Source organism: Bactrocera neohumeralis, chromosome 4 (genome assembly GCF_024586455.1).
Source record: "Bactrocera neohumeralis isolate Rockhampton chromosome 4, APGP_CSIRO_Bneo_wtdbg2-racon-allhic-juicebox.fasta_v2, whole genome shotgun sequence".
NCBI classification, from domain to species: domain Eukaryota; kingdom Metazoa; phylum Arthropoda; class Insecta; order Diptera; family Tephritidae; genus Bactrocera; species Bactrocera neohumeralis.
The window spans coordinates 76107622-76119791 of NC_065921.1; the positions used below are offsets into that span (position 1 = coordinate 76107622).

The window sequence follows — 12170 nt, forward strand, 5'->3', positions numbered from 1 at the left end:
AGATTAACTTTACTAAGTGCAAGTGGTTCAGAAAACCTCTTAGTTTGCATTTTGGACTAGAAGGCCGAGCTCACTGGAGGTGTAAAGACTCAACAACAGAACAAGTATACATCAGAAAACCGACTCGCTTCTAATAGTATGAAACTGGAGCAAGAGTGCAGTGCTATCTACATCAACGGCTTTGCTGTTTCTGGCGATTCCGCTGTGACCGGGCACCACTACAAGTCTGTTATAGAAAAAGCTTGAAGCTATTGCTAATGAGGTCAAGAACTCTTTGACAGGCAGTCAGCAATACTTCATCACCACTTTTTCTCTTAAACTCGATTCATCCGTGCTCACTGCGCTTCTTCTCCAACAGCTCGCGGTTCTGTCAGTTAGATAAGGTTTCAAGGAATATTTTTATTTCCTACAAGATTATGAGCTATAGTATCTATCAATAATTGCTTGACAGCACCTCAGTAAAGTTTGCCAACGTGCCTTGGCGAGATTTGGAGATCACATGTGAGACGAATTTTCTACCAATATATTAGCTGAAATATTTATTTTTTTTTTCAGGTGCAGATGACTGCCAAATCTATAGAAGGCTCTATAGAAGCAAAGCGGGACCGTGTCTGCCCGCGATGTGATGTGATTTAAGAGTCATGCGGTGATTTCAGGGGAAGCTGACTCTACATTAGAAACGCAGGCACTATGTCTGGCCAGTGCTTAGTTATCCAAGCGTCGCGATGTGATGTAATTTGGAAGTCACAAGTAACTTGAGGGGAAGCTGACTGCCTGCTGGCTCTATATAAGTCACGCCGTTATGTGATGTGATTTGGAAGTCACAAGGAGACTGGCTGACAGCTGGCTCTATATAAGAAACGCAGCACTATTAGCCCCTGAATTTGAAATTGTGTTGAGTTACCACTAAAGGGTGCTCTTCTAAAGAAGTAAATTTAAAGGATAGTCATTCTAACGCATGTTCCTTAGAGTGCGTAAATTTCTCTAGCTGGCTTAGAAGACGATACGCGGTATAGATTTACGCAAGCAGATCAGCTTTTCACATTTCTCAACTTTACGTCATCCTTTTCTTTATGCTGGTCAACCCTCGCCTTTACCGCATACCAGACAACCATTAAAGGCGGCTACTTTTCGGGTACGGATAGCGGCATTGAGTGGAAACCTATTTAACTATGAATCTTTCGCACAAATATAGTAAATAGAAGATGAATTCAGAAGGTGAAGGGAGGTCGGAATCGACACCCTGATCTGTCGCCAGGAGCGCAGAACCCAGACCGATGGAAGCGTCATCCGCAAAGACCAAGTTTAAAGGGACGGTGTAGTCTCCCTCTCGGATATATATAGGATAGTCACTTTATAGAAAGGAATATCCTGCAGGCCCTTTCCCCAACTTCAATTTCATGTTTACTGGTCGACGACAGCGACTTCCGAGCGGAGGTGGCTCTTACAAATATTGCAGCAGATCTATTGCTTAGGAGCGGAGCTTCTTTTAGCGTGGAGACTATCCATTTCGACACTATGTATTGGTCTTGAGTTCACTGCGGTACTGTAGTTGAAAATGTAGTTGTAATCGAAATCTAACTTAACTTAACTTAGCCATTGTTGCCCACATGCTCATGAATCTCATTGAATGATAAAATGCATCACTTTGTGCGAACATTCTTCTGAAGCCACATGATCAGTAGTCATTAAGGGACCAGAATTAAAAGAAGCGGTAGTCGTTGTGGAAATATCATGGAAATGAATAAAATACAAGCAAATTTTGTCTTTTAAAAATTAATAATTTTATTCTATTATCTTTTACTCTTCGTATTTTTTGGTTGGTTTTGCTTTACATCGAAATTGTTTTTGTGTTTATTATGAATATTGTTATAAGTTTTTGTTTTAACTCTTTATATGCTCTCTCATTTTCAGCGTTTTTTACCGTTATTGTATTACAGCTTAACTGCTTTGTTCGTCAGCTTACTAATAGACAATTGCTTCGTATTTTTTCTACAATTTATTTATTTCTTATATTTATATTCGTTAAGAATACTTTAATTTACATAACTTTAAATCTATATATCTACATACATATATTTATTTACTACTCTATATACATTTCATATTTGAGCTTATTATACCCTGAATAGGGTATATTAAGTTTGTCACGATGCTTGTAACACCCAAAAGGAAGCGTCGGAGACCCTATAAAGTATATGAGCAGTATGTTGAGCTCAGACGATTTAGCCATGTCCGTCCGTCTGTCTATCTGTCCGTCTGTATATACACGAACTCGACACAAATCTTCGTCGATTTCAAATGTGTTTTGGACAGCATGCAGTCAGAATTTGGTATCCCGGAAAACTCATACCGCTGTGTAAACTGACGTTCAGCAGTATCAAACGCTTCGTCAGGATCCGGAAGGACTTCTCCGAGTCGTTCCATACCGAACGATGTTTCAGACATGACGACTCGCTATTGTGCGACTTCTTCAATCTGCTGCTGGAGAAAATAACTCGAGGTGCATATCTGAAGAGAAAAGGTGCAATGTTCTAGAAAAGTGTAGAACCGCTGGCTTACGCCGGTGATATTGATATCATTGACCGCAACAACCGCGCCTTTATTTCTGCTTTCTCCAGGTTGGATAAAGAAGCGATGAAAATGGGTCTGGTAGTGAATGAAAGCAAGACGAAATATCTCCTGTTATCAAACAAACAGTCGTCACACTCGCGACTAGGCTCCCACGTCACTGTTGACAGTCATAACTTCGAAGTCGTAGATAATTTCGTCTATCTTGGAATCAGTAATAACAGAAACAACAATGTCAGCCTCGAAATCCAACGCAGAATGACTCTTACCGACAGGTGCTACTTCGGACTGAGTAGGCAATTGAGAAGTAAAATTACCTCTCGACGAAAAAAGACAGAATTCGGTAAGCCACTCATAATCCTTGTTATTTGGTGCAGAGGCATGGACGATGACAAAATCTGATGAGTCGACGTTACGAGTTTTCGTGCGAAATCATCTGCGGAAAATTTGTGATACTTTATTTATTGGCAAGCCCAGGTGGAGAAGGTCCTGGCTACACTTGGAATCTCCATTGGCGCTAAACAGCGAAAAGAAATAATGACTGGCGCGCTGTTGTATACTCGGCTATAACCGCGTAATCGGTGTCTACGCCAATAAATAAGAAGAAGGACCTGCTTTATAATCTCAAACTTTTCATGTTGCGGTCAAAGTCAAGTCAAGGCAACTCAAAGTGAAGCTGGAAACACGTTTGGTAATGCACACTGGTTTCGAAGAGTTCTTTAAAAAATAGTTTTCAATATTAGATATGATATTCATCTAAGAACGTTATATATATATGTTCTTGAACTATAAGGTTTCGTCTGACCAAGGTTAGTGATGAACCACTTAATCGTTTCGTGATCAAATCGATGTTCCAGGAAGCTAGCTGTTTCGATGAGCTTGGACTTATGAAAGTACTTTGAAGATGAAAATCAGTTTGAACAAAACTGCTTCCAGGCATTCAATTACTAAATGGGCTCACTAGGCTATCACAACCTTGGCCCACTTTAAGAGAGACATTTTTCTGTTTCCATCCATAGCATGCAGTGAGCTTTCATTGAGCATTAACTACAAGCTTTACGCTAAGCTCTAAGCGCCTTATGTCGTCTCTAACTTACGCGCTAAGCTAACGCTAAACCAACATAGGTAAATAAAACGCTTAACTAAAACTTCAAATGGTCGTACGCACTTTTACAGCAAAAATATTTACAGCGCTCAACTAACCACTAATTAACCGCTACTTAACTTAGATCTTTGTATGTACGTCTAGATTATTATTTAACGCTTTCCCTGCTCATTTACTTCCTACTGCTAACACTTCAACTTACTAACTAACTTTTCTGCTACTTCCGCTGCCTCTTCTGCCGTTTACATACTACAAAAACTGCGCCACCGCACCGGCGCTGCTGCGACGCGCCAACAAGCGCCGCCACTATCAATCATTGGCCAACTTCAGTCGCACCGCAATCCGTTTGCACTTCCACATTAGCTGCGTCTCTAGTATGCTGAAAGACATCGCGACCAAGACCAGGCCCAGCAAGAGATAGGCACAGCAAGCGAAGAGCTGCACATGCGGTCCGTGGAAGGTGCGTTCGGGCATGAAGTCGCCATAGCCGATGGTGGTCAAGGTGACAAAACAAAAGTAGGCGCCATCCACAATGGACCAATTCTCCCAGAAGGCGAAAATCACCGTGCCCAAGCATATGTAGCAGATGAGTATGAGCAGCACAATGCTGATGGGCACCTGTGCGCCGGTCTCCTCCGTCTCGGCCTCGGCATTCGAGGCGGTCTCGTCGTCCTCAGCCTCGTCGGCAGTCGCATCGGTATCACAGTAGGCAGTCTGTTCATCTGGCTTTGTTTGCTTGTTGCCTTTGTTGAGTTTTGTTAAGCGGAACTGTTCGCCAGTTTTGGCGTCACGTTGCATGTACGCCGCCTCCGCTTCCATCTCCTCGTCGTCGGAGGTCTCGGTGGCTGTGTCGCCATAACAGCTGCTCGATTTCCCACTTCGGTGGCTTGTTACGTGCATGTTGCAGCCGGCGCGTCGTGTTGCGGCATATGTGGTTGATTTACGTGCCGCCACATTGCGTTGGAAGGTGTTTAGTGTGTGTCGATGGAAGGAGGCTGCGGTGGCATTGAAGAGACTGCGTGCGCCCCTTTGCTCTTCGTCTGTGTTGCCGGCGTTGCTGTGTGCGTTGATGGCGCTGCTGCTGCCAGAGATGAGTGGTACGCGTGATGGTGTGCCGTGTGGGCAGTTGCTGGAAGAGAGTAAGAGTGGGAAAAATATTTAGTTTTTAGTTTTTACAGTTAAACTTTTTTGAAATAATTTTTGAGTTAATGTTTGCTTTTAAAAGTATCCTTAAGCTCATAACAGTTTGCCGTAGCTTTCAATCTGCACATATTCGCTATCTCTATCTTGGTTCTCTCTATTCATTACATAACTGTTACTACATACATTCATTTGCGAAAGCTTTTGATGAACTAATTGCATTAGACTCAGCTTGGCATAATTTTGTTGAGTATAAGACAAAGTTGTAAGCCTCTTATGCCAACCTTCTACTGTTGCAAACAAGAAATTTTCGTTATCCAGTAAAGATTTACACAAAATTTCCTCAGTGTACATCTCGTTACGGCCACTATATTCCTTTACTTTCTCATAATGGTTGGAATATTTTAGTAATTTTATTAAAAATGATTTGTGTATGAGAATTAATAAGTTAAATAGCTTTTATAAAGGCTACGGAAAGGTAAAATAAAATTTAAGGAGGGTTGCCACCAGTTTTAAAAATTTTTATGCGATATAAAATAAACTTATTAATATTAAATAACTCGGAACCACAAGTAGTTCAAGAAAAATGCTTTTAAAAACGAAGTAGGGTTGCCACCTGTTATAAAATCAATTTTATTATGACTATAAAATAAACTTTTTAGTACTAAATAAGCCGCAACCTCAGATAGTTCAAGAAAATTTCACTTAAAACTAAACTAGGGTTGCCACCTGCTTTAAAATAATTTTTATTATAACTACTTTGCAAGTAAAGAGTTTTATGGAGAATATACTTGAAAATTTTAGGAGTTTTAAAAACATAAGGGACTTTTAACTCATACAGAAGTTATTGTGGAGGGTTGCCACTTGTTGTAAATATTGTATTAATACTATTACAAGCTATTTAATACAATAGAATAAATTATTACTACTAAATTAGCCGCAATCGCAAGTATGTAGTTCAAGCAAATTGCACTTAAAACTAAACTGGGGTTGCCACCTGTTTAAATAATATTTGTTTTGTAACAACTTTGTAAGTCAAGACGTTTGAGAACACAAAACTGGCAGCTCAAGAAAATTGTAATTAAAAATGAACTATGGTTGCCACCTGTTTTAAAATTATTTGTTTTATAACAACTTTGTAAGTAAAAACTTTTAAGCAAATCAAACTGGATACTATTTTCTGTTTGTAAAATTAAACAGTATTATTAAAAGTGAAAGAAATTGTTGTGTAGGGTTGCCACTTACCTAAATGAAGAAATGCACTAAATATAAAACGATTTACTATGTAACTACTACTAAGCAACCTCCAACATAAATACGTTGAAGGAAGTCATACTTAAAAAAAATTTTCGAAAGGTGGCTACCTTTGTTACTTATTATATAGGCAACTATAAGAAGATGAAATTGTTAATTTGAAAATAAAAATTTTTAGCAAAACTACACTTGAAAACATGCTCGAATTGAAAAAACTCACCAGCACTTTTAAAAGCTTTAAAATATTAAGGGAGAGTGTTGCCACTTGTTATAAAAATGTATTTAATACATAACGATCTTCTATGCACTAACGCCAAATAAGCGCCAACAAAATGAAATTCAAGAAAATTACACTTAAATGTATATTTACGGAGAGTTGCCACTTGTCTTAAATTATTTTATGCACTTTAAGATCAGTTAATGACTATGTAATAAGTCGCAAGTAGGAGTTGTTCCGAAAAAATGTTTAGAAAAATAATTTTACAACGGATGCCACTTGTTTTAAATTAATTTGGATAAATATTTTTATTGGGTATAAGTATTTTGACGGGCAAAACAAATATTAAATTAAATTTGACGAGTAAACAAATTATTGAAAATTTAAAATTAAAACCGTAAGTTTAAGAAATTTCACCGATATAATACATTTGAAGTATTGCCACCTATTTCAATTAAATTTTAATAAAGAGACAACGATTTACAAAATGAACAAAACCAACAAAAGGTTGACGAAATATTTGTGTTCATTTATGAGTGAGGTGTTGCCACATGTTTTAAAAATATTAGATTAAAAACATTACTTTAATTGAATCGAATTTGAAATTGAAACTCAAAAGCTTTAAAAGACAACTATGATATATAATTTTTGAAGAGCTGCCACCTCTTTAAATTTTTTTACTGAAATGAATTTGGGGAAAGATGTCAAGTGCTACAAAATGGACATTGAAACTATAGAGGTTAAAGAAATATATTTTGAGGTTCAATTTTTGAGAAAAGTGTTGCCACATGTTTGAAAAATATTAGATTAAAATGTTGAAGTTAATTGAATAATACTGGAAATTAAAATTCAATGGTTTAAAGAAAACACACCGGCATAATGTTATTAAAGAGCTGCCATCTGTTTAAAGCTTTTGACTCCAATGAATTCTTTGGAAAAAATTAAATATTACGAAATGAATATACAAATTTATGGAGGCTGAAAAAATATTTGTATTGATTTATTTATTCATTTTCTGAGAGAGGTGTTGCCACATGTTTGCAAAATATTAGGTTAAAAGAAATCAATTGAATCGAATCGGAAATAAAAACTCAATACCTTTAAGAAAACATGGACATACTATTTTTGAAGAGCTGCCACCTCTTTAAATTTTTGGACTCAAATGAATTTGGTTGAATAGTCAAATATTACAAAATGAACATTGAACCTTTAGAAGATGAAGAAATATATTTGCTGGTTCAGTTTTTGAGTGTTGCCACATTCATATGTTTTAGAAAAAAATTTAATTAATTTTACAAAGTAAATTGAATAAAACGGGTAGAAATTAGAACTAGTTAAAAAAAACGATAAATTATTTTTTGAAGTGCTGCCACTTTTTTACATATTTAGTCATGAAAGAATTTGGAAAAAGAAATCAAATATTACAAATGAATATTGAAACTACAGAAGTCGAAGATGTTGAGATGCTTCTGTTTATAAAATTTTTGAACAAAGTGTTGCCACATATTTTAAAAATATTTGTTTGAATTTAGGAGGAAAATTTAATACTGGAAGCCAGATTTAGAAATTAAGAAATTTAAGCAAAAAAACAGTGATATACTATTTAAGGGTTGCCAGCTGTTAAAAATAAATGTTTAAAAAATTATAGAATACATTCAATTAAATGTGTTTGAGAAATATTGGATGTAGTATAATATTAATAACGCAGAAGTTGAAGAAAAGTTTTTTGTTAGCAAATTTTTTGAAAAAAGTGTTGCCACATATGTACATACATATGTACATATTTAAAGAATATTTGATTCAATTTGCAAAGAAAATTGACTACTGCGAGTCAGAACTAAAAATAAAAAATTTAAGCGGGAACACGGTGGGTATGTTATTTAGGGTTGCCATCTGTTAAAAATAAATGTTTAAAAAATTATAAAATAAACTGAATTAAATGTGTTTGAGAAATATCGGATGAAGCATAATTCAAATTTCATTGCAACGATTATTTGAGGAATGTGTTGCCACATATTAAAAAAAATTAATTAAATTTTTAAAGTAAATGAAAACATTATTTAAAAATTATAAAATTTTAAAATTCATACGTGTTATGGCATTTTGGAATTTCTGGGGAGACAATTTTCGGTAATTTAACTTTTGAAGTATATGGGATGCGGGGATGAGTTATTTTGTTGCATATGAAACCATATCGAACTCGTCACCTATAATATATGTCAACACCATACTCGGACTGAAGACTTGCTTTAATTTTATAAACGTACTTATCTGATACTCATATTTTTTATCTTGAGAATTTCGACGAATTAAAATTTTAAGAAAATTTAAACCTCCCTAATGCTGATTTTAACCGATTAAAAACCGAACTGAAATTTTAATTTGTGCGCAATCTTCATCGCATCATTTTCTTTGAAACTGTTGCAACGATTTATTTTCGTTATCTCTCTAACTAACATTTCCACACCACTTTTACCCACCGAAAACTAAACGCTTTCAGCTCGTAATCATCCCTTCCTTAGCACTTTTTTTAATATTACTGTCTCTACTATCCATTGCATAAGAAACCCTTAACCATTTGCTATATTTGCATGCCTTGTGAACCCCTTTTTCTGTAAGCCGCCTACACTAATCACTTCATCCGTTTTTACATATGCACACCCAATTGCTTTTTCATTTGTTTTATTGAGCATTCAATTTATCTTGTTTTTCATTCGCCTGCCAAGCACTATGATCGCATCGTTGTGCTCAATTTAATATCTAAACAATCACAAAACGAAATAGTCATTTACAGTCTGTCCCTAACCCTTGCGGCGGTCGCAATTCCACCATGGCTACCGACCGCACATGGCGTATACGTGACATTTTGCTAAACCACACATATGCTTGCTTACACTCCCTCACATACATATATGAAAACATATGCCTTTGCCTTTACTACTTTTGTTTGGTCTCAGCTTTTGCTTAGCACAGCAATTTGCATAGTTTTCGGCTTTAGAGCTTGGCATGCGCTCACACACACAATCGTAGTGCTGTGTGTGTTTGTCGGTGTGTTGTGCGCTGTATTGACTTTTGAAATTGCTGCTTGTCATCGTCGCAGTTCTCGCTTATTTTCGGCATGATTTATGATGTTGAAAATCAAAATGTTATTATGCTTGTTGTGACTGGCGTTTGCGGTTGATAGCTTTATTTTCAAATAAATTATAACTACAATACAGCTTGGTGGAGTTTGGCCGGATATTAAGGATTTATTTAATAATAAGGTCTCTATTTATATGCTTAGTTATAAGGAAATACATTTGTATTTTTTTATATTAAGATAAAAGTATTTACAGAGTTTGATGAGCAAATCCGAGACTGCTCTAACCTAGGAAAAATACTAACTTTTTCAGATTTTTTGAGATTTTAATCGGTTAGCTTGTATGGCAGCTATATGTTATAGTGGACCAATCTGAACAAAATGTTCGAGTATTAAAACGCATTGTTTAGGGTAATAATCCGTGCCAAATTTCGTGAATATATCTTGTCAAATAAAAAAGTTTTCCTTACAAGGACTAAATTTTGATCGGTCAGTTTGTATGGCAACTATATGCTACAGTCAACCGATTGCCTCAGGCTATATATTAATCTGCAACAAATTTCGTTAATATACCTTATCAAATAAAAAAGTTTTCCATACAAAAACTCATTTTTGATCGTTCGACTTGTATGGCAGGTATATGTTACAGTAGTCCGATCTAATCAATATCTTCAGGGATTATAGCATTGCTTTGGGTAATAGTCTGTGCCAAATTTTGTGAAGATATCTCGCCAAATGAAAAAGTTTTTCATACAAGCATTTAATTTTCATCGTTCGGTTTGTATGACAGCTATGTGTTATAGTGAACCGTTCTGAACCATTTTTTCGCTAATTATACAACTAGCGTAAATAATAATTTTTGCCGAATTTTGTGAAGATATCTCGTCAAATTAAAAAGTTTTTCATACAAGCATTTAATTCGCATCGTTCAGTTTGTATGACAGCTAAATGCTTTAGTGGTCCAATAACGGCGATTCCGATCAATGTGCAGCTACTTAAGGAGAAAATGATGTGTGCGAAAATTTGTAATATTTACAAAACTGAATCACTAATTCGCATGCAGATAGATAGGCGGACGAGCGGAGGAAAGTTGGAGGGTGATTTTTCTCAAAGGATATTCCCGTAAAGCATAGTTTCAGCTCACCGGATCGCTGTAGCGTTTTGTAAGAAGAAGTGGCTGCGATATATGACACCGAAGTCCTGCCTGTACCAGGAAGCCGCAATATTATCGCTGAGTTTGCTTACTGTGCGATTAATATTAGTCAAGTAGGTTCTATCCTCTCTATGAATAGCGTCAAGCTACGTTGTTAGCAGACTCGTTTGTGTGCCTGATCTGGTCGCTGGAAACTACAAAGGCGATAAGCTCACATGAGATGGAAGCCTTGGCCCAATTACACTGGATTAAGAATGAGTTGTATCTCCTTTGTCGTTTTGCTTAACAGGCATTGCTCAACAATAAGCTCTTGTGCGACTGCGGGAACCTTCTGATCTAGTGCAGAACGCAAGGTATTCATTACTCTACTTGCTCTACCAAAAATGTATGCGTAGGAGTTCTTACTCGATATTGTCAAATAGGCTTGAGATAAAGCTATAAATCTTCTCGGAATTTTTTAATATTATATGAAGGAAGGTGAGGTCATGCCTGCTCAGTGAAACTGAGATTGAAATAGCTTCGCAGCCATATGCGGGCGAGGCAGCTAAACGAATCAAATAGACGAAATAGACAATTCAACAAATTTATGACACGCTCATAAGTCTTTTTCGATTTAGCAAGGTCATTTTAAACAGTACTTGGGAGTTTTCGGTATCAAAAAGGCCCGGCGTTCGTAGCTTTTTTAGTGAGATCCTCACTAGAGATCCTCACAGGAACTTACTCTTCACCCTAACTAACCAAACCAAGCTATCTCTTGCTTAACACGTTTCTGTATGGCCATGAATCAGACCAAGACAAGGCAAATATTGAAGGTTGATCGCTTAGAATCAGCTTTAGTATATATACTACACCACCACGTCGTAGAAAGTTATCAGCCATTCGCAGAGCAAAGACGCTATAATGATCTGATAGCCAGAACTTAGAGTTAATGAAATCTCTCTACAAAAGACAATACCTCCTACCCTCTCCCTTAACCTCGATCTATCCGTTAAAAAGCCCACTTCACTCCATTTTAAACGACTTTGTCTTGCCCACGTATCTCTCGCTGTTGTGTAAGCAGAGAAAGAACCGCCAGAAGCAGATGATCTATATTGTCAGAAAAGCAATGATAAACTACAAAAGCGCCAATAGTTAATGCAAAGCAACATTTATCAAAGCAATTCCTTTAGTCTTTTATCTAAGACTTTTTATGCCAAAAAACCTCAAATCGATAACAAATTAATAAAAAACAGTAGACCAGAAGCTTACACTCATCAATACCCAATTCCAACCCAATTATTTAATGAAATGCGCTGTAAAAATAACATTAATACATATAACCATGATTTGATTTGAACTGGCAGCTGCAAGTTGTTTACGAAATAAATGAAAGAGCAAAGCAATTTTGTACTCGAATTGCATTGCAAACTAATTCCATGAATAAAATCACTTTCCAAAGGGCAAGCGTTGATGCAAACAGCTGCCAAGGAAATATGTTTCATATAAGAGCTGCATAAAACAAACAGAACACACACACACATAACACTCAGTCTGCAGACAAACCACGCGCAACCAGACATACCAGTGCTTGTATATTTATGAGTGCGGTGCCTGACGAGCAAATAAAGCAAGAACATGAAAGGCAAAAAAACATCGATAAATAAATCTTGTG

At 36.4% G+C, this 12170-nt stretch overlaps 1 protein-coding gene across 3 annotated transcripts in view; it reads right to left on the reverse strand.

The window, feature by feature from the left end:
* Positions 1-1760: 1760 nt before the first annotated feature.
* Positions 1761-12170, reverse strand: part of LOC126756492 (uncharacterized) — a 233361-nt gene continuing 222951 nt past the window's right edge. For all 3 annotated transcript variants that reach the window (XM_050469577.1, XM_050469579.1, XM_050469578.1), the window contains one exon: positions 1761-4805. In XM_050469577.1, coding sequence (XP_050325534.1) covers positions 3986-4805 — 820 coding nt within the window. In that variant the 3' untranslated portion in view covers positions 1761-3985. The remainder of the gene's footprint in view (positions 4806-12170) is intronic.